Source organism: Hakea prostrata, chromosome 2, assembly GCF_041222555.1.
Source record: "Hakea prostrata isolate BN-2017 chromosome 2, UWA_Hpros_2, whole genome shotgun sequence".
NCBI lineage: Eukaryota > Viridiplantae > Streptophyta > Magnoliopsida > Proteales > Proteaceae > Hakea > Hakea prostrata.
The window spans coordinates 5,792,212-5,816,325 of NC_142601.1; the positions used below are offsets into that span (position 1 = coordinate 5,792,212).

A 24,114-nucleotide genomic window follows, 5' to 3' on the forward strand; every position below is an offset into this window, starting at 1 on the left:
ATACCCAAGTGCCCTGCTGTCCCTAATCATGTAGGGGTGTTATTCTTGAAAACCCCATTGAGTTGGCTGAACAATAGAGGACCTGCAGGAGGTGGTGCTAGGGCTGCAATTGGGCCGGGCTTTTGCAATCCGAAGCCCAGTCCTATATGTTCTAATCTGAACCCATTCCCGCCCCTGACCCTAGTTTAGGGCCAAGGATTATTGTCCCTATCCCTAAGCCCTATAGGGCCAAGCCGAGCCCATTCCCGCCCTAATTGGCCCTAAATGGGCTGGGTCGGGATGGGTTGGCCCTGATCGGCCCTGACCCTAATTGGCCTTGATTGGCCCTGACCCTGATTGGCTTTGATTAGCTCTATCTCTGGCCCTGACCCTGATTAGCCCTGTCCCTGGCCCTAATTGACCTTATCTTAGCCCTAGTGATTGGCCTTGTCCCTAGCCTTCATTGGTCCTATCCTTGGACCTAAACTATCAAATGTAAATTCATAAAAAAAAAAAAAATTAATAATAATAATAATAATACATAAAAATATCACGAGTAAACTAAAAATAAAATTCGTAAAAATATAAGATGATTCAAACTCCTACAAAATGATAAAATAGTCAATAAGTTGATAGTGTTGCTCTAAACATAAATTAATTCATACTCCATAATTCTATATTGAGCTCTGAAAGTCTCCCATTGCTTTGATGATGGAAATTGAAAACCTCTCCCATTACTTTGGTGATGGAAATTGAAAACCTCTCCCATTGATATCCTTATTCAACAAAAAAAATCCATGTTTAAAACTTGTTAACAAGTAAATCAACGATAATTTAATATTGATATTTTTTCCGTAGTAAAAGAAAATGATATTTTAGTTTTTTCTGAAATATCACATTGGAGGCAAAAGAAAGATGCCAATATTCATGATGAGAAGTTGCGGTGTAGATTTGTTAGATATTAATTCTCTATATACTAGTTTTTATTATTTATAATAATTATCTCGCCTAAGTTCAAAAAAAAAATCAATGTTTTTTTGAACTAAAAGTGACTTAGTTCGAAAAATAAAAATTACCTTAAAAATAATATAAAAAGTGAACTTATATTCTAATATGATCAAAATGAATGAAGGTCAAAATCGAGACTTATAGTTATATCAATGTTAATATGAAGATTAGGGTAAAAATCTAGTACATGATCAGGGTCAAATTAACATTAAGACTAGAGCCAAAATTAGGGTCAGAATTGGGCCAAAATCAAGTGGATGCTTACTACATTGGTAATGATGATATAATTTATTTTTATTAATTTTCTACAAAACATGATCATATTTTTAAAATTTGACACAAGTCAAGTATTCACCCATGTGGATTAGAATTAATTTCTCTCCATATGAGTGGAGGGTCCAGACCTCAAATTAGGGTCAGGATTAGGGCCAAAATCATGGGCTTAGATCAGGGCCAAAATCAAGGCCAGAATTAGGGCTAAGATTAAGGCCAAAATCAGGGCTAAGATCAGGGCCAAAATCAGAGACTGGCTGGGATGGGCTGAGCGGGCCAGAGAGTAATCCCAAGCCCGCCCTTGACCCTAGTTCAGGGCTAGAATATTTTGGCCCTAACCCGCCCTTAGGGCCAAAATCTTTAGCCCAAGCCCTATTTTTGCTTAGGGCGAGCTTAGGGCGGCGGGTCAGGGCCGCCAGGGCCAAACTTGCACCCCTAGGTGGTGCTCCAGCTGGTAGTTGAGCTACTAGAGGAGGTGCTTAGTTACCCTCGATTGATTTCTTTTCACCCTTGTTCTTATGATGCTTGTGCTATACTCTCGAGACTGATGATGTTGTAATATTCTATACTTCTATTAAGTACTGAACTACTAATATGGATGGAACTGTGAGTAATTTAAGTTATTTGATGTATGTTATCACTTGGTTTCTATTTATATCAATAATGGTTTGTATTTCATGTTTTGAAAGATTGAAGGGCGGGCCTAGCGCAATGGTGGAGTCTCTCCATTGTGCGCTGGAGGTCGCGGGTTCGAATCAGCCTCTCTGCAAAAAGCAGGGGTAAAGCTGCCTAGAAAGTCCCTTCCCCAGACCCCACAGTGTGGGAGCTTCAGCACTGGGTACGCCCTCTTCCCATTTCATGTTTTGAAAGATTGCATGTTCATCCAGCATTTCAGTTTCAAACTTAGGGTCAACTTGGAACTTATACATAGGCTTGTTTTCTCACAAATCTAAGGCCACCAATGTGCTTAGAAGGCCTAAATAGGCTAAACACCAACTTTCAACCCAACTTGACCCTTAAAACCCCCCAATGTGAGCCCTTAAGTTTACTCGAGTTAGGCCCCATATTTTCATTATATCTCAGCCGAGATCTCACGGGATTACTGTCATCTTGCATCCCTCTTTTCCAACTCTTCATTGCCCCTATTTGTTTACACATCCATTTCCCTGCTTTGCTTTATTTGATCCATGTATCCAACATCCCAACCCCATTATGTTGGGATAAGGCTGGGTGGTTTTTATAGCCTAGGAAAGTTCTGTGCTTTTCTGGGAATAAGGGTTTCTCTATATTTAATGACTTGAGTTCAAGGTCATTTATATCCTCTTTATTTTTTTTAATGAATTTACTTGGTACTCGAGTGAGGCAAAGACCTTGGATCAAAGTTGAGCCACTTACAAAAGGCTAACTGACTCAAAGTTGGATGCTACTGGGGAAAGGTAACCACTAATTCCTCTGTTAATAACACCAATAGTTTCAGCTTTCATGATTGTTACCGCAATTCATCTTCTTTATTTTTTTACCAAACACAATTCATCTACAGATGTGCAAATGCACTTTCAAATTTGTGACCCAACTTTGCATCTCAACTTTTATTTATTTATTTATTTATTTATTTCCAAAATAACTATTGAGCTCACTTTAACCACCATTCCTTGATTGATGGTAAAAAAGAATTAGCAATTAGTTGCAGTGCCAATCTCCAATGTTCTCAAAATTAATATTCATATGAATTAAAACTTAAAAGTAGACTGACTATTTCATACTACATCTGTAAAATAATAGTAGTCATTCATTTCATTCATATTCCAAAATAATCTTGTTTTAGTTTCTATATGTCACCAGTCAAATCTTTCAGGTGACGATATGCACAACTAAATAACATCACTGATAGCACATAAACTCATAAAGTGAAGAAGTTAATTCAGAAATATAACAACAGAGAAATAAATAAACAACGCAAGCAGATATATGTTCACATGAATAAGAAAGGAAGATGGAGCAACCCAACAATATGGAGTAGGAAGAACATGCCAAATAGAGTGGGGGCCGGTTTTTGAGCGTTTAGATGCAGCAATTGCCCTCAAGTGAGAATGAGCTGAAGCAACAGTAGTAGCAGTTGTGACCGTCGAAGGCCTCAATACTTCATCAAGATCAGGTACATCTTGAGTATCTGCCCAAGGTTTGGTCTTCATTTTAGCCTCCACGTTTCCAACAAGAAGAGCTGCAGCACCAACTTCTTGGAAACCATGCGAACTTACATCTTGGGGCCATGCAACCCCATCTCTGCATTTGGGAATATGGTAGCAATATCACTAAGCAAACAATACTCCTGAGCCGCTATAGCAAAATAAAAGGTGAAGTGCAGAGTCATTTACCTTTCTGCCACGACTAGTGATGATTGTTGTTCTCCAAGCCACCGCCATTTAAAGACATCCACAGAAATGTATTCAATATCTTCCCAGCCATCAACATATTCAAGATTTGACAAGTTAGAAAATAAACTAGATGCCTCTTTTGTCTCAGGAGTCTCCCCAACCATTGGATTTGTTTGAGAATTGAAGGATCTGTTCATCAAAGAAGACAAGGTTGGGAGTAATTGTTTTGATGCAACAGAGGCCCCAGCAATAACTGCGGGTTGGAATGACCTTCTTGGAAGATGTCGAGCCACAAGACATCGAACATAATTTAGTGACTTCACAAGTGTTCCAGACGTAAAACTAGACACTGGTAAAGAAGAATTAAAAGCATTGCCAGGGGCTGATGCTCCAGATTGTTGGCTAAATGATTTTGACCATGGTGATACTTTCCATTTCATACTAGGATCACACTCATAGATTGAATTTGCACAAAAAAAATCAATCTGCACCAAAGTCTGCTCGTTGGGTACATATCTGCAATGAAAGGAGAGAGAAGAACGCCATATTATTCAAAAACAAATTTTGGGTAATGCTTCTTCTCATAGAATCTGCATGCCAAGATAGAAAATTACCATCATCCTTATATATGAGGCACCAGTCCAAATGGGGCAAAAGCCCAATTCTATAGGCTCTGATATGCCCACAGATGAGATATTGCATGCCAAATGCATACCAGGACAGAATAATTAATTCCCTGTATGGTCACTTAGGTTTTTCTGAATTAGTATACAATTCTCTGGATGTCCACAAGCATAGAATATCATCGACTATAACCATCGTACAGGCAATGATCGACTCATGGCCCATTATTATCCTGTGTCCCATGATTAGGTTGACTAACAGACCTAGAAATGTCATAAGTAGCTGTTGAATCATCAATTGATTCTCATATTCCCATAGCTATGATGCCACCTGCAGGAGGAATGCATAATTTCCACCCAAGCATAAATACATATTTCTTGTGTGCTGAAATTCTATGGGACCTAATACAAAAAATATGGCAGTCCAGCTGATGTGAACACGAAGAGGAGGCCCACCAAAAGCCGCAAGGGGGCTTAGTACCTCCTGGTCTATGCGCACCCCTCTAGGGGTAATTTTGTCCTTTAGGGTTTTTTCTTTTATTTGGTTTGTTTCAGATTGTGATCCTAATCTGATTTAAGAATCCCAATTAAAGTATCTTATCTTGACAGAGTTTTTAAGCTCATACATCTACTATACATATACATTTTTTGCAATATACATAATTTACTAAATAATTTTTAATAACAGAAAAATTAAAAAAATAGTAGGAAGAATAAAAATATAATTTTGACACTACAAATTCATAGATCAACACTCTAAAATAAACAGAAAAGGGTCTTCAGACTCTCCAACATGACTCGCAATGGTCACAGGATAGCAAAACAGAAAAGAACTCGAGCAGAGTAATAGAAGAAAGTAGGAGAAGAGAAAAGGGTTATGGAATAGGCAGATCTGGTTCTCACCAGCCAGGATCTCTCAGCACTGGTGCTCGTGGTCTTACTGGCCATCTTCACGGGATTTTATTAAGCCATCTTCTCTTGGTACAATACAAGACAAGTGGGAGACTAGAAGAAGCTGGAATTATTGATAGAGGTGTTAATCCTCAAACAAAAAACTCTTGAATTAATCAACCATAACTCTTGAATTAATCAACCATGGCCCCCTCAACAAGGAACCATGATCCTTAACTCAAACTCTATTTTATTCAAATTAAGAAGACTTAAGTCACAAAGAAAGAATAGGCTCTCATTTATAGCCTACAAAAAGACTCTTAACACTAAGTGGGATTCCTACTGTAGATTAGGATCCCACGACATAACCTCAATCCTTGAAATAAAATCAAAACATCTAATGGTTCATAACAGTCACATACTGAAAATAAAAGACTAAATACTTAGAACTCTAATCTAAACAAGTACACTTGAAAGAACTCCTTAGGACACTCAACTACTAACTGCTAACTCAAGTTAAGACACATTGACCAAATTGGACTCTAGGGCTAAATCTGGAATTAATTCTGTTAGAATTACAGTACCTGTAATCAGCCTAGGGACTGAAAGGAGGTTTAGAAAGAAAAAGAAGAACAGAAGGAGAAGAACCAGTAGGTTAGAACAGCACCCTTTGATTCTGAATTAATTTTCTAGAATCCCAAGCTTGTTTATTTATAGCCTTTAAACTTCAAGTTACAACTTGAGAGACAAGTAATCCTGTGCTCTAGAAAAGGAACAAACTTACTAATAAAATGACAGAAATAAACCGACAAAGATTCTGTCCAGAAATAGAAAGTATGAAAATTAGTAACAATCTGAAAATAGAAACTAAGTACAAAAGGAAACTTCGATCCTCCAAAACTTGTGCACCAAGCGCTCTCTCTCCCTTCGTCTTCTCTTCTTGTTCAATCTTCTTCTATTCTTCTATTCTTTTTCTTCATTCTAAATTTCCTTCCAATCCCTAGGCTGATTATAGGTGCTGAAATTCTAATAAATTCCAGCAATAAAATGGGGCTGAAAATGCTTCAAAATACCCCCTCTTAGAGGGTTAGGCCAGCCTAGGGACCTCTTAGAGCCATCTAGTGGGCCCTGCTTGGAGTTTTGGCCAAGGGCAAGACGCGAGGTCACATTGAGGTTGCCCCCATGCATACCAATTTCCAGTCCAGTCATCCCTTCTTCCAAATGGGCATCACCAGCAGGAATCTTTATAGGAATTTCCACAGGAAGAATGAGTTCCGAAACCTCTTCACTAAGTTCACTCTCCCCTTGAACAGGTGTAGGGGAAAAAATGGAGCACTTTCCTGGAAAAATGCATCCAAAGTAATGGGCAATCTACAGGAAGCTAGGTGACAGCACTTCTACCCTTTTTTGGTGACAAAATATCCAAGAAAAATAACACTGTAGCCCGCGAGGATCAAGCTTGCCATGAGTATGATGATTCTGAGCAAAGGCAACACGCCCAAAAACTTTTGCAGAAACTGTTAAAGATGCAGAACCCAGAAGGAAATCAAGGGGGTAGCATTGCTACAATACTTGAGATTCCATCCGATTCATAAGGTATGCAACCAAAAGTACCAGATTCCCCCCCCCCCAAAAAAAAAAAAAAAATGAGGGGGGACATTCATAGAGAACATCAAAGAATGAGCAACCTCAAGGAGATGGCGATTTCTAAGTTTGGCCACCCCATTTTAAGTATCGACGCAACTAGTCTAATGGATGATGACATGATGAGTGAAGATTGAAGCAAGTCCACAGTGTACTCAGTCCCATTATCTATGCAGAGAATTTTAATGGACAAATCAATTTTAGTGGTCATATTTTATGAAAAATTTTGGAAAAAAAGTGAAAACATCACCTTTTTTTATGTAAAAAATGAACCCAAATGGTCTGAGTACAGCAGTCTATGAAAGTAATAAACCAGAAAAATGATATGGAGATATCCAGCAGGAAACATTAGACTAAATAACAAAAAAAGGAACATTACTGCAAGTATCAGAAATGGGACAAACAAGTCTAGATTGTTTGCTATGACATACGCATCACAATGGTAACTATTCAAGTTACATCTTTTAACTAAATCAGGAAAAAGGTCTAGATAAAGCAGCTGAGGCAGGATGACTGAGGCGATGATGTTGCTGAAGTGAAGTAAATAAAGCAGAAGCAGAAAAACCAGAAGAGGTGACCATATTTAACGCCTGAGAAGAAACAGCCCCCCATCTCATCTAACACTGGCAATTGAATGCTCTAATTATAAGTCCTCAAGCACACAAGAAGACAGAAACAAAGTTATTTTGAAATTCAAGTCCCGTATAAGGCTACGAATAAAGAGAAGATCTAGTAGAAAAGTTGGGAACATGTAATACGTAGGAAAACTGTAATGAAGGAGAACAATTAATAGTTCCCTTTCCAGAATCTGGAAAAAGTGAACCACTAGCAATACGGACAGCCCAATTAAGAGAAGCAGTAGCGTAAGAATGAAATAAAGATTGCGAAATAGTCATCAGTTGCACCAGAGTTAATAACCCAAGAGGATGGACTCAGTATTATGAGAACCTGAGGGGAAAATAAAACTGAGGTGGAGGACTGCTCAAAAGGGGCAATGGTGGTAAAGGCAACATTAGCAATTGACTCCAGCGTAGAGGAAGACAACTGAAGCCTGTTCATCAAGTGATAAAGATGCTGGAGTTCATCTGAATAAAGAGGTGTCCGCGCACTAAACGAACCATCAATAATGGCCTGACGGGTTGCCGCCTAAGAAGTCCGACGCCCGCATTGCGGCTTTCTCAGCATGGGGGCAGGTATTGGCCATGAAGTTTCAAGTACTCTTCCCATGTGTACCATTCACGACAACATAGTCACACTTGACGGGAGCACGAACATTGCTACCTAAGACAGCACCGAGAGATCAAGAGGTGGGAGAGGACAGGCCACAAAAGGACCACCCGAGCCAACAAGAGCCTATCTTTCAATTGTAATACTATGGATCACTATACTATGCAAGCTATCTTCTGCATCAACAATAGTAAGGCCTGTTTAAGGGATGTGAATGGCTCACAGAAAGCACATAAGCATGAATCTGATCATATTCTATGTTTAAACTAGCTAGAAAATTATAAACATGGAGTTTCCACTTCTGATAAGCAGTAGCATCAGTCTCACAGAGGGAAGTAAACATCCCATAGAAATCTAAAGTCTAATAATACCTGTACATGGGATTATAATACTGAGAGAGCATAACATCATATTGCTACAACTGATGGATCTTCCTACAAATATTAAAACACTGAGCCTCATTACCAACTTTTGAATATGCCCTTGGTGACTTGCCAAATGGTTGCAGCACTCTTAAGTAGAAGGTAATCCTAGCGATAGCTGATTCAATGAAATTAAGTAGATAGCCCATGACAATACATTCATCGGTTTCCCATCCTCCTTGAGTCAGACCAAGAGTTGTGGGTTTTGACGAAATAGGAATTGAAATGTTTGATTCTTCAGTATCTTATTCAAAACTTTACAATCAATATATACACAACTGCTATCTATGAAATAGGAAAGAATATCCTACCTAGAAGATTAGAATAAATAAGAAATCTACCTAGAATAGAAAATTACAATCAATGAGAAATCTACCTAGAATAGAAGATTACAATCAATGAGAAATCTACCTAGAATAGAAGATTGCAATAATAATAAAAATACCTGTAATAGAATATTACAATCTAATCTACTTAGATTAAAGATACTAATAAAATATTATGATATGATTCTAAGATTTTCCACACTCCCCCTCAAGCTGGTGAATAGGCATTCTCCATTCCCAGCTTGGATATGCATTTTTGAAAAGCTGAGCTGCTCAATCCTTTAGTAAGTACATCAGCAAGTTGACTATGTGTAGACACATACGGCGTACAAATCAGTCCGTTATCCAGCTTCTCTTTGATGAAGTGTCTGTCAATCTCAATGTGCTTGGTTCGGTCATGTTGAACAAGGTTATGTGCTATACTGATTGCTGATTTGTTGTCATAGTAGAGTCTCATTGGTCCACCCCATTCAACCTTTAGGTCTTCTAAGATAATCTTCAACCAAAGTAATTCACATATTCCTTGAGCCATTGCACAAAATTCGGCTTCTGCACTTGACCGAGCCACAACATTCTGCTTCTTACTCCTCCATGTCACAAGATTGCCACCAAGAAATGTGCAATATCCTGTGGTTAACCTTCTATCTACTGCTTACCCTGCATAATCAGCATCAGTGTATGCTTCTAGTATCATTCCTTTATTCCTTCTAAATAAAAGGCCTCTCCCTGGCGTCCCTTTTAAATATTGTAGCACACGGAGAGTTGCATGCAAGTGAATTTCCTTTGGACTGTGCATGAATTGGCTGATTACACTAACTGCATATGCTATGTTTGGCCTTGTGTGAGACAAGTAGATTAGTCTTCCTACTAGTCTTTGATACATCTCTCGGTCCACAACAACATCTTCTTCTGCATTCCCAAGTTTTTTTGTTGGGATCTATTGGAGTGCTTGCTGGTTTACACGCGGCCATTCCTGTTTCTTTAAGGAGATCAGTGATATACTTTTGTTAAGAATGAAAATGCCTTGTTGAGAGTGAGCAACTTCAATGCCAAGGAAGTATTTTAATCTTCCTAAAGCCTTGATCTCAAATTCCTTAGCCAAGCATTGAGTCAAATTTTGTTTCTCTTTTTCTTCATTTCCTGTCACTATTATGTCATCAACATACACAAGTAGTGCCGTGACTCCCCCAGATGATGAGTGCATGATGAACAATGTATGGTCTCCTTGACTTTGCTTGTAACCCATACTAATCATGACTTTAGTAAATCTGCCAAACCATGCCCGCATTGACTGTTTGAGTCCATATAAGGCCTTTTTTAACTTGCATACAATATTAGCAGCTAAATCCTTCTCATAACCCGATGGAACCTCCATGTAAATTTCTTCCTTTAGTTCACCATGCAAGAATGCATTTTTAACATCAAACTGTTGCAAGTCCCAACCATAATTTGCCGCCAAGGATAGTAAGATTCTGACAGTATTCATTTTTGCAACTGGAGCAAATGTTTCAAGGTAGTCAATCCCGTAAGTCTGGGTGTAGCCCTTGGCTACCAACCTTGCTTTGTACCTTTCTAAAGATTCATCTGCTCGATACTTCAATGTATATACCCATTTGCACCCCACAGGTTTCTTCCCTTCTGGTAATCTTACAAGTTCCCATGTTCCATTGCTTTCTAATGCTTCCATCTCCACATTCATAGCTTGCTTCCACTCCTTATTGGATAAAGCCTCAGATAAGGTGTTAGGAATGGCAATGGTGTTTAAACTTACCAGAAAGGCTCTATGAGATGGGGAAAAATGTTTAAAGGACAAGAATTGGGCAAGAGGGTACATGGGTTTCGTTGTGCATTCTTTAGTGCCTTTCCTAATGGCAATAGGAAGGTCTAGTTCATTACTATCTGTGGGCACATCGAATTCGGTTTGTAGTGAAGGATTAGTCATTTGTACCTCATTTCCAGAATTTGGATTGGAGTCTTGAACTTGCACTGATTCTGGAACAAGATTCTTCTTCCTTGAGTACACCTTTCCTTTGCCAAATCTCACATGCTCAATATCAGAAATAAGCTCATTCATTTCAAAGTTTGACATATGTTCATGTTGTTCACAGTTTGACACAGGTGAGTCTGACACAAGTTTAGGTTGTTCACAGTTTGACTCAGGTGACATAGTGAAGTATTTGGGAGTAAACTCTAAGTCAAGTAAGGAATTCCCATTCTTATCTTCCATTATTGAATGCTCCCCTTGAAGATGAGGTGTGGAAAAATAAGACTTATGTTCATGAAAAGTGACATCAATGGAAACATAGAACCTTTTTGAAGGAGGGTGATAGCACTTATAGCCCTTTTGAGTAGAGGAATATCCTATAAATAAACATTTGAGTGCTCTAGGATCTAATTTACCCCGATGTGGTCCATGAATATGAACAAATGAGACACACCCAAAAATTCGAGGAACAAGGTTATTTGTCGTTTTTAGGTTTGGATAGAATTGGGAAAGGACATCCATTGGACTCTTGAATCCTAAGACTCTCGAAGGCAGCCGATTTATGAGATGAGTTGTTGTGAGGACTGCTTCCCCCCAAAATGACTTAGGCACATTGTATTGGAATAGGGAGGCTCTAGTTACATCAAGAAGGTGGCCATTTTTCCGTTCAGCTACTCCGTTTTGTTGTGGGGTATCAACGCACGATGACTCATGTATAATTCCCTCCCTTTGAAAGAATGGAGTTAGAATTTGATTGAAATAGTCTCTGGCATTATCAAATCTAAATCTTTTTATACTAACTCCAAATTGGTTTTTAACCATGGAATGGAAGTTGGGAAGAACACAACTAACATCGGATTTGTTTTTGAGTAGAAAAATCCATGAGACACGAGTGCAATCATCAATGAATGACATGAACCACCTAGCCCCAGACACATTAGGAATTCTAGAAGGACCCCAAATATCACTATGAATGAGATAAAAGGGGATGGAACTTCTTTTCTTGCTTAAAGGAAGTGGTACACGCTTGTGTTTAGCAAGCTCACACACATCACAATGAAACTCATCGACATGTATGCCTTGAAACAAAGAAGGAAACAAAAGACTGATTACCCTAAAGGAAGGATGTCCAAGTCTGTGGTGGTAAAGCCAGATTTTTTCTTTATTGGTTTGAGAAGGACTACCATTAGTAGCATGTGATTGGCTTGGTGCCTCAAGGTAGTAGAGTCCATCCCTTTCTCTAGCATGTCCAATCGTCCTCCCCGAATCCTTGTCCTGAAATATACAATGACTATGGTGAAAGACTACATTACAATGTAAATCTTGTGTGAGTTTCTTCATAGAAACGAGATTTATAGATAGTCTAGGAACATGTAGAACATTTTTCAAGGTGAGGGATGAGTTGAGCTCAATATTTCCAGTTCCAGCCACAGTAGTTAACGAGCCATCAGCAGTAGCTATCTTCCTACTACTTAGACAGGGAGAATATGTGGTGAAAAGATTTGGTGAGTGTGTCATGTGGTCAACCTGAATCTATGATCCAGGGGCTTGGAAGAGAATTACTAGAGACATTTAATCCAATAGAAAGTGGAAACTCATCTGAATATGCCAAAGAACATGTACCTGGTTTTTTGTTAAGGTTGCTCAAAAGAGTTTTTACACGTTCTATGTCCTCCTAATTAAGGCTAGCAACCTCTTTATTAGTGACTCCAGGTTGCTGTGCAAATGTAACATGCGCCTGACCATTATTTCCAGATTGCTCTCCTTTGTGCCGCCACTCTCGGCTAGGAGGTTTACCATGAAGTTTCCAGCATCTTTCTCGTGTGTGACAAGCTTTCTTGCAGTAGGTACACCATAAATTGCCTCTGTTTTGCAATTCTCCATTTTGCAGATTTTTTATTTTTTGATCAAATGCAGTCTCGAAAGTAACCTCTCTTGGTTCTGACATACTCTTTGTAGGTGCTTAAAAATAGTATGTGAAACAGTAACCAAAGATGCAATAGAATGACAGATAAGGCAGAGAAATAAAAATCTGTTTTTCAGGTAAGCAAAAATAAACAGAACAGAGCTGAATAAAGAATGGCGATGAAGGTCAAACGAAGAATAATCTGTGTGTGGCGGAAACACCAGAGATTAAAGGCAATGAAGGCCTGAAAGCTGGACAGCAATCCCAAGATTGGTTGGCTCTAATGCCATGACGAAATAGGAATTGAAATGTTTGATTCTTCAATATCTTATTCAGAACTTTACAATCAATATATACACAACTGCTATTTATGAAATAGGAAAGAATATCCTACCTAGAAGATTAGAATAAATAAGAAATCTACCTAAAATAGAAGATTACAATCAATGAGAAATCTACCTAGAATAGAAGATTACAATCAATGAGAAATCTACCTAGAATAGAAGATTACAATCAATGAGTAATCTACCTAGAATAGAAGATTGCAATAATAAGAAAAATACCTGTAATAGAATATTACAATCTAATCTACTTAGATTAAAGATACTAATAAAATATTATGATATGATTCTAAGATTTTCCACAGGTTTCACCATGCTATGAAAGATGACTAGCAAGACCACAGGAACCACCACAAGTGTCACAAATTGAGACATTCTCAGAGAGTTTGTCCCATTGAGTTTGACAAAGTTCATCAGAAAAGAGGAAAAAACTCGCTCTTGTATAGCTGGAGCCTCCTCCACCATAGAAGAACCAATCGATGCAGTAGACATATTGCTTATCCAGAAAAAAGAATCAACTGAACTCAAGATCCTTCTTCAGTGGAGTTACAACATCGATGGGTAAAAAAGGGGCCTTTGGTGGGAGAAAAGTGCTCACCACAAGGGATCAAAACCAAGAGAAGTAGTTAGGGACCTCAAAAGGTCAATGAAAAGGAGGTGAAAGCGAGAGAGGAGGCCTGCAAGAGAGAAGTGGAGTCTCACCGGAGGTAAGCAAAACTCTGGGGGGTCGCACTGGTGTGGCGCTAGGGAGAAAGGAGGCAGAAGTGGTGGCAGAGGTCTGGTGGTGATGGGAAGGAAGGCGATGAAGGTTTGTGGCATTGCTACTGAAAAAGGAAAGGAAAAAATAGGATTTTCGTATAACTTTTCCCAGACAAATGCAATATCAGATCCCAAAAACCTTCAGCTCTGATACCATGATGAATAATAAGAAACCTGACTTGTGGCAGAGAGAAACAGTCAGACTTTATCTATATTAGTAGATGATTGCAGAAAGAATTCTCGACGTGGGATATTACAAAACAGTATCCTAGAGACAATTCTACACCTTACACTCAGAATTACAACATTATTTTAATTCCAAAGACTCTTTGGTTTGATTTTTGCACCTTCTTTAAGGGAAACAGAAATCACACATAAGAGAAATTCTGAAAAAGCTGAGAAGCAGGTTCTAATAAAAACATTTTTCATTAGATACAAAAGCCCATTTAATTTCAAATTGAAATGACATCTAGTTAATTTTTCTCTTTAATAGGAACAAGTTTCAACTGGTACAAAACATGGATAATAATGACATTTTCTTTGTAAAAACCAAAAATCCTACCTCCTATTGCACATCCAACTGAACAGAAAACCTCATATTCCTTCTCCATGTCTCTCCCACTCCCTCTCATGACTTCAAGATCAATCTTTGATTCCAAATCTGCAAGACTTTTGAGGCATAATGTGGGTCTCTCGAGGACCATCCCTAGCCTATGCACTCCACCTGTTCTGCGACTCATCTTTCCACCCAATTCTTGCATCGTGTCTCTCCTACACCACCTACTGCCCCTGCACTTCCTGCATCCGACCCCAGCTATAAGTGAGTCTCCCATGATCCACTGCAAAACCCACCTCTGCATCAGCCCCGTTGCAGCTCACCAACTGAAAGACAATCAACTTTCCTTCATTAAGCCCGCTGAGGCCCAGTATAAACTGCACCTAGACAACCTGACCAGCAATAAGCGCAGGGGCTGATGGAGTGAAATTCTCACACAAACTTACCTGCTGTTTCTGGAAAGTGGCATAATATTGCCTCCACCTTTTCTCTTGCTGCATCTGCTGCTTCCTTATCTCCACCAATGTTGCTTGCTTGGGCCTCAGGCAATAAAAACAAACATTGAATCCCTTCATGCAACCTCAACATCTATGCTAACCTAACCTTGTCAAATACTTCCAATCCTTGAAGAACCAATGTTTTACTTTTTTCCATAGGGAGATGCATTTTGTAGTTCTCCAGTACGTGATAGATAGTCAAAATCCATCCAATGGGGGTGGGGCTTTTCTTTTTTTTTTTTTTTTTTTTTTGGGGGGGATAGGAGGAAGAGAGAATCTCTCCTTACCAAATGCATTTCTTATTCTTGAAATACCCCAGGATAAAGCAGCCAAAATAATTTCAATTCCTTGACCACAAGCTTATTTGTTTACTATTTCATGAAATCAATCCAAAATTGAACTTGAAACATACCACATCAGCCCTAATCCAACAACCATAAAATATCTAAGTGAATAGCTCCCCCAAAAAAAACTAAACTTAACTCAAAATTCCCCCACAAATCGAGCCTTTCAAAAAGTCTTCACCTGACCTGGTTTTCAGCCCCACATCATCTTCTAGAAGCATTCTGACCAACATGAACTGTAACACTGTTCAAGGAATAGTATTTTGGCCTCTTTTTCTTTGTGATTTGCAGCTGTCTCTCCAACAAATGACAAATCTCATTACCATGACCAACCCCACGCAGTATTATTTGATAAGCATGCATTTACCATTATTTATTTGATTTAATTCCCCATACTTATTTAATTAAAGAGACCTAATTGAGTATTTTTGTGTATTTTTCAGGAATAAGGTGATTTTGGTTATTAGAGATAATATGGAGTAAAGTTGGCAAATATTTTAGATATTGATGGATTTTAAATCATGGCATTCAATCTTGCTGCTCAAGAAATCATGAAAAGTGAGATCTTAGCCAAATTGGAAATAGGTGGAGGTCTAAGGAACCAAATTGGTAATAAATCTGAAAATCGGGTAAACAGACCTACCTTCAGTATTTTGGGCATATCTCTCTCGTATGAGCTTGGATTTCGATGATTCAAGATGCTATGGAACGATATTGAAAATATCTAAAACTTTCCAGTTTTGAGTTTTTCCAAATTCCGAAAGAATAAAGGTCGAATCTACGGGTAAAGAGAGGGGATTCATTGTGTGGGGGAGACATAAAAGAGAAGACAACCACAGAAAGGAAGACGGCGAATGCGGCTCTGATCTCTCTCATTGCTGAAGAAGAAGACCACATATCTCTCTCTCTCTCTCTCTCTCTCTCTCTCTCTCTCTCTCTCTCTCCCCCCCCTTATGTTTCATCTTTATTTTTCTTATGAACTTTATGATAATGAGTAGCTAGTTCCTTTTCTTTGGGATGTAGATGAACCATGCTTATTTCATTAATTTGATTGTTCTATATCTTCTAGTTGATTGTGTTTGAGTTTGGCCAAAAATGTTCTATAGCTCAGCGAACTAAGCGTGCCAAGCTTCCGCGAAGGACGATAGTCTTGCGAAGATAGGGCATATCTAGGAAGACCATCCCTAATTTGCTTTGAAGTGTAGAGTTATATCGGTTAGGGAAAAGCATTGGGGATTCGAAATCCCAAAGATCTTCACATATTCATAGTTTAAGTTTTTGCATTAATTAATAGATTTAGTTTAAATTTAGTTTGTTGAATTCAATCTCAGTAACTTAGCCTTTTAGTTCCCCATAGTTCGACCCCGTACTTTCTGCTTGCTAGATTAGTATAGGATTTTATTTTTGATTGGTTAGCGACACGATCAAATTTTGGCGCCGTTGCCGGGGAACCAAAGCACGGTTGCTAGGATTGATTTTTGTCAGTTAGGCATAATTTTTAGAGTAATTTTAGTGTTTTTAATTTTTAATTTTTCTTTGCTTATTTAACTAATCTCTTTTTCTTTTGTTTTGTAGGTAACTGCAAGAGTAGCGATTCGATAATTAGTTTAGGTTGTTATCTTTTCTTTCTTAGATATAATTGTATTTAGGACTTTTCAATTGTAATATTTGCATTAGATTGGGTTGTTTGGGTTAATTTTTAAAAATCCCCATCCCTCAGATCCCACATGTGTAACTTTTGTTCGAAAGATCACGTGGATTGCGCTTCAGGTACGTCCTAAACTCTCCCTTTTGCTATAGTTATTTTCTTTTAATTTTCCTTATTTAGCTTATTCTTTTTTTTTCTTCTTCCGTGTGTATGCATGGTCGTCGGTCCCTAAACCCTGAGTTGACTCCACTTGACTTAGAGTTAGAAGAGACTTTGGCCAACCTTAGAAGGCAAAGAACCATGGCAAACTATGAGCCTCCAATGAGGCCCTTGAGTGAGCATTTCATTCCTACGATATACACTCCAGTTTCTTGTATTAAGTTGCCTAACATAGAGGCGGCTCAATATGAGATCAAATCTGGTGTGATTCAAATGCTACCATCTTTTTATGGACTTGCCAATGAAGAGCCTTATAAGCACTTAGATGAGTTTTTAGAGGTGTCCTCCCCGGTTAAAATTCAAAACCTCTCAGTTGATGTTTTAAGGTTACTTCTTTTTCCATTCTCCCTTAAAGATAAAGCTAAGCATTGGCTTCATTTTTTGGACAATGTTAAAATTTCCACTTGGGTAGAAATGCAACAGGAGTTCCTTAAAAAGTTCTTCCCCATTGGCCGTACCAATAGCATTAGGAGAGCGATAACGAGTTTCTCCCAACAAGAAGGAGAACAATTTCATGAGGCTTGGGAAAGACTAAAAGAATTACTTAGAAAGTGCCCCCACCATGCTATTCCTAAATGGCAATTGGTTCAATGTTTTTATGATGGCCTTAGAGACCGACATAGGCAAATGGTTGATTCTTCTTGTGGTGGGACTTTCATGCACAAGAATGAGAATGAAGCATGAGAACTTTTTAAGACCCTTAGTGAAAACTCCCAACACCATGCTTCAGCAGCTAGGATTGAGATTCCATCCATTGGGCAACCAAAGAGGAGCGGTCTCTATGAGATAAATCCTACCATTGAGATGAGCACTAAGGTTGACTTGCTATCAAAGAAATTGGATCATCTCTTGTCATTAGGACAACAAACCCCATCTCCACTTCCTACAAGTTTCTCTCCATCTAATCAGATTGCAGCATGTGCTTTATGTTCTAGCCTATCCCATCATGTCACTGATTGCTATTTGGCTACACAATACCTTGAGTTTGTTAAGGAGCATACACATTTGGCCCAAGGAGTTTCTAAATTTGGCAATGATCCATATTCCAATATCTATAACCCAGGATGGCAAAACCACCCCAATTTTTCATGGCGAAACTCAATGCCCAATCCCTCTAATCAAATACCTTATAGGCCACCTCCATTTAATATGCACCAAAATGCCTATAGGAATGAGCAACCATCATCTTCACAACCCTCACATAATTCATCATTTGAGGATAAGGTACTAAAAGCACTAAGTGGATTAGAGCAAAACACTCAATTGTTGCATTCCCATTCTCAATCCATTAACAAATTGGAAACTCAACTTGGTCAACTAGCTGATGCCATCAGTAGGAGGGAGGTTGATTAGTTACCTAGTCAACCAATAGGTAACCCTAATCATCAAACTGGGTCTAGGAAAGAACAAGTCCAAGCAATCTCGGTTGTGACACGCAGTGGGAAGGAAGATTATACACCTTTGCCTACTCCTAAGCCATTGCCCATTGATTTTGAGAGTCGAGAAGAGGTTGATTTGACCCATGAGACTGGCAATGATGCACACAAGCCTAGTAAAGAAACACCACCTGTGAGTATTTCCCATCAATTTCCTTGTAAGGGGTTGCACATTCCGATTGTAGAGGGTCCTATTCCTGAATCTTACACTCCCAAAGCCCCCTTCCCTGAAGCTCTTGAGTCCTCAATTCCAGATTCTATAAAGAATGTATCTTTAAGCCCAAAAGGGGTGAGGAGTGTTTTGCAATTAACTTTATTGATGAGGTAGTGGTTGATTATATTCCAAACATGCTTATTGATGATCCCCTACAACATTACTTGCCATTTGGGGAATCTAACCTAAATATTGAGGAAGTCAACACATTGTTGGACTCTTCCACTTCTTTGGAGCAGTCAGCATTCACATTTAGATTTGAGCCTCCACCTCCATTGGCTGCTTCTTACTGAGTCTGGATGAAGACTCTAAACTTAGCGCTTTATGGGAGGCAACCCATATGTTTAGATATTATTTCTTGTTCTTTTTCCTTTATTTTCTTTGTTTGTTGTTAGGTTTTATTGTTGCGTGCTCTATCATGAGTTCAAACGTCGGGTACACTCTTTCCTCTATTTGCTTCTATTATTTATCTTGCATGCACTGAGGTCATTGCATAATTTAAGTGTGTGGGGGGGGGGTGTCAACTTGAGTAAGACTTGTTGATAGTTGGTAGAGCATTGTCACAAAGATAAAAAGTGCCCAATTTTTTTCTGGCTTTGGTAAGATAAATGTTTTAATTCCTTGCTTAGATACAAAATGAGAGTTTAAGTGTTTTAGAAATCCCATCTGATGTAATGAACACCCTCTTGAGAGAATAGTAATGGGTTTTACATTTTGAGACCGAGGTTGAATCGGAAAATAGGAATTCCAGGTAGTCCAAAAGGTTTGACCATCTAGTTATCTTGTATTGCCTTGTGCTTATGGTGACAAGTTGAGACCGATTTTAGACTATTTAAATGTGAAGTAAATTGAAGTATAATGTGAAGAAAAAAAAAATGCTGAAGTTTAAAGGTTAGACCTCCTTCTTAGTAACCGGGTCTCGGTGTCACCAACATTGTGCCTCGCGTCAAATAGTTGGGGTGTCTTTGGTCCAGTCTTGGCCTGTAGCCTAGTTGGCTTGAGTAAGTAAGTTCGAGGGGTATTCTACACCTAGTCCCTTAAGGCCATCTGGCTTGAGAGCGGCTGACCCAACACTCGTTACATAGGCCATCTAGAAAGCTTAAGAGGCAAGACATTGCATGGACTAGAACTGTGACCATTAAAGAAAGAAGTGAATTAATGTGCTTATAAAGGTGAAATGTCTAAGAAGGTCAATATTGCTTAGATCTTGAGTTCTTGGTATTATTTGGTACATAGTTTAGTCTTATCTGAGGGTGAACTGGTAGACTGAAGATAAGAAGAGACTTCTCGATTGAATTGTTTGCCTAGAGCTAGACTCAAGAGAGGGTGTAAGAGCTTAAGTGTGGGGGTGCCTATATTCCCTTTAATCTTTAGTGGAGTGTCTTTGTCTTGGAATCTATCTTTCTACTCTTACTACTGCCAGAATAATTAGAAGAGCACTTAAGAATTTTGTGTGTATATTCTCTGCAAACACTCACGAGACACAACTCGTCCACTAGGGTAACTTAGGGGTTTAAAGGCTTGTTGCACATGCTAAGTACAACCGTGATTCTTACGAAAGTGAGTTAGGTTTTTCTTTCTTTATTTTCTGTATTACTTTTATTGTTTTGTTTTGCTCGAGGACTAGCAAACACTCAAGTGTGGGGGTATTTGATAAGCATGCATTTACCATTATTTATTTGATTTAATTCCCCATACTTATTTAATTAAAGAGACCTAATTGAGTATTTTTGTGTATTTTTCAGGAATAAGGTGATTTTGGTTATTAGAGATAATAAGGAGTAAAGTTGGCAAATATTTTAGATATTGATGGATTTTAAATCATGGCATTCAATCTTGCTGCTCAAGAAATCATGAAAAGTGAGATCTTAGCCAAATTGGAAATAGGTGGAGGTCTAAGGAACCAAATTGGTAATAAATCTGAAAATCGGGTAAACAGACCTACCTTCAGTATTTTGGGCATATCTCTCTCGTATGAGCTTGGATTTCGATGATTCAAGATGCTATGGAACGATATTGAAAATATCTAAAACTTTCCAGTTTTGATTTTTTCCAAATTCCGAAAGAATAAAGGTTGAATCTACGGGTAAAGAGAGGGGATTCATTGTGTGCGGGAGACATAAAAGATAAGACAACCACAGAAAGGAAGACAGCGAATGCGGCTCTGATCTCTCTCATTGCTGAAGAAGAAGACCACATCTCTCTCTCTCTCTCCCCCTATGTTTCATCTTTATTTTTCTTATGAACTTTATGATAATGAGTAGCTAGTTCCTTTTCTTTGGGATGTAGATGAACCATGCTTATTTCATTAATTTGATTGTTCTATATCTTCTAGTTGATTGTGTTTGAGTTTGGCCAAAGATGTTCTATAGCTCAGCGAACTAAGCGTGCCAAGCTTCCGCGAAGGACGATAGTCTTGAGAAGATAGGGCATATCTAGGAAGACCATCCCTAATTTGCTTTGAAGTGTAGAGTTATATCGGTTAGGGAAAAGCATTGGGGATTCGAAATCCCAAATATCTTCACATATTCATAGTTTAAGTTTTTGCATTAATTAATAGATTTAGTTTAAATTTAGTTTGTTGGATTCAATCTCAGTAACTTAGCCTTTTAGTTCCCCATAGTTCGACCCCGTACTTTCTGCTTGCTAGATTAGTATAGGATTTTATTTTTGATTGGTTAGCGACACGATCATCTCTCCAACAAATGACAAATCTCATTACCATGACCAACCCCACGCAGTATTTACTTTTGACCACCTAATTTCTTTCGTAATTTAAGTTTTCTTGGCAGATCTATTATTTTTATTCATAAACATTTTGATCTTCTGATTTCAATATTTTAGTTTCCTTTGTTGTTAAGCATGGTTTGTGTTTTAGCTCATGCACAATGTCCAACTCAAGATTTGAGCCCCCCAACCCTTTAGTCGAATAGAGAGTCCTGAATAGATCAGATTTCACTTTTCACCAGCATAACAGAAGTTCTTTTCTGTGACCATTCCCATAGCTTTATCAACAGGAAGATGTAGACATTTGTCAGAAGGATGGACAGAAGAATCATCAAGCCAATGCTTTTTAAAGCTATGGTTCAAAAGTAAAATAATGAGCATCAAAACCAATGAGAGAGATGGTTCGGATGTTCAATTAGTAAAGTGAGATCTATGTGTATCCAAAACATCACACAGTTAATAACAAATGAAAATTTGTACTCCAAGCAGAACTTACCGAAGAAGATATCGCTTCAGAAGTGCCACACACCTTCCAACAACTGCAGGGCTATGCAGATAATAATACACATTAGAATATAAACCAATACTATCAATCAGAACTCTAATTAACTTCAGAAAGGAAGAAAACAGAAGGGATTTTTTTTTTTTTTTTTTTTTTTGATGATTAAATAATTCATTACCAAAGAGAATAAAAGGAAATACAAGAGCAAAAGCGACAAAGCCAGGCAAAGTGCCTCAACCAAACAGAAGGGATGTTTGTGCAGGTTAAGACACTATAACAAGCATTTAGAAAAATAACATCACATACACATTTCAAAACAATCAACTTTAATTTTGGTCTTAATACTTATGCTCAGAGAATATTTTATCCACCTAAAGGAATATTGCAAAATATACAAAATACAATTAATCTGGTACTCGAAAATGCTGGCCCTGGAAAGAAGACTGCACACTGACCTGTGGTCTACATTAATATTGTATGCCTAGCAAACTTCAACAATTGTAAGTTGTAATGGTTATCATGGATCTTTATTGATATGTAAAGTAAATAAACAAGAAAGTTCTCCAGCTTTCCACCAATCTGTAACAAAAGAAGACAAGCATCACTTTTGAGCAGAGGAGTTTTAAATACCATGACTATGGTATGTGCTTTATAGAACAGGAAAAACTCTAAGACTTGATCACTTTTCCAACAATATTAGCAACTTCCAAGCTTCCCAAGATTTGAGGCAACCACATGTTTAGGGAAGACTATAAATCTTGTGAATGTAGGAGTTGGTGATGTGAACCAGGATCTAGGGTATGGTTGCTTGTGGTAATGCCCTAGATCTAGGTACACTCCAGTCTCCAGGATCCTCTTCAAGGGAATCAGCAGTCTTAGTGCTCTTTATCAAATTAGTTGCTAGCTCAAGAATACAATGAGTCAGGTGTTAATCTTTATCCCAAGATCCTTAAGGAATCGGCACAAACAAGAAAAACTCGCGAATAATATGATTTAAGATCAAGATCTTGATTCTTGATTCTTGATTCTGCTTCTTGTCTTGAATCTTGGAATTGATGGAATGCATGCTGATAGGATGAGATGGGATCGTGGATCACACATGGAGAGGAGAACCTCATCCAACGTTGGGGAGACATCCACACAAGTTTAGCATTGTGCTTAGAGCACCCTACGGTTGAAGGAAATGTTTTAGTTTTGTGGCTCTAGGGTTAGGTTTGTCTAGGGTCTAGAGTCTTAAGGTTTACTGAACCAAGTTTGAAACCCTGCTTTTTCTGTAATTTTGATTTCAGAATTGAATTTTATAGTTTAGGGTTTGATAGGTATTAAGATATGCATGATTTAACACTTCAATGGTAACCACATTATGTGGGGTCCACCATAGATTGGATTAGATTTTATTTTATTAGATTAGGATATTACTTTCTATTTTCTGCACTTTCTATTTTTATGTAGCTTGACTAGCAAGCAATACTTGGGAGATTTGTTTCCTTACCTACATACTACTTTGGTATCAAGCAAGTCCATTTTAGGATAGTAATATTTAGGGATATTTGAAGATTTCCCTAATCTGAAAACTTTTCAATACTAAATAGAATGCTGAGGGGGAGAGAGGCACCTGGCACAACTCTTCATTCTCTCCTCCATCTTATCTTCTTCTCCACCACTTCTTCTCTCTATTATTTATAGTTATTTTAATTTTAATCTTGTTACATGGTATCAGAGCATTAATCTGATTCCTAGGTTGCTATTTTTCACCTGTCGGTTTGAGGGTCGTGTCCAAGGATAGTTCAATTCCACCTACAGAAACCACCCATCAATGCTTTAAATATGATTTCGATCTAATTTTTGCGGCTGCTGTCTAGAGAATCTTAGTGTTGAGACAATCGATTATGATAGAATGGCTTAATAGATCAAAGTGATCTCAAGCCCTCTATTTATAAGGTGTAAAGAGAACTATTACATAAATACCCTTACTTGGGTAACAAGAAATAGAAAATTACATGAACTAAAACTCTAACATAATTGAACTCCTAGAAGAACTCAACCAACACTCCCCCTCAAGTTGAGGCATAGACGTTAGTAATGCCTAACTTTCCTACAATAGGAAGGAAATCTCCTTCCTTGAAACCCTTAGTGAAAATATTTGCCACTTGGTGTTCAAACCTCACAAAAGGCATGCTGATTAGCCCTTGTTGTAGCTTTCCTTAGACAAA

The 24,114-nt window shown here is 38.2% G+C and overlaps 1 protein-coding gene and 1 non-coding gene across 2 annotated transcripts in view; both read right to left on the reverse strand.

Annotated features, from left to right (window-relative positions):
* LOC149023465 (uncharacterized) overlaps nucleotides 1–24,114 on the reverse strand; it is a 123,353-nt gene that overhangs the window by 93,808 nt on the left and 5,431 nt on the right. Inside the window, exons 3-5 of the mRNA XM_089144000.1 lie at nucleotides 21,896–21,946; nucleotides 3,636–4,151; nucleotides 3,292–3,543 (exon numbers count right to left, since the gene is read on the reverse strand). Coding sequence (XP_089000126.1) covers nucleotides 3,292–3,543; nucleotides 3,636–4,151; nucleotides 21,896–21,946 — 819 coding nt within the window. The remainder of the gene's footprint in view (nucleotides 1–3,291; nucleotides 3,544–3,635; nucleotides 4,152–21,895; nucleotides 21,947–24,114) is intronic.
* Nucleotides 17,485–17,591, reverse strand: LOC149023467 (small nucleolar RNA R71). Its single transcript, XR_016171891.1, has one exon. It is a non-coding gene; the product is annotated as a small nucleolar RNA R71 (small nucleolar RNA).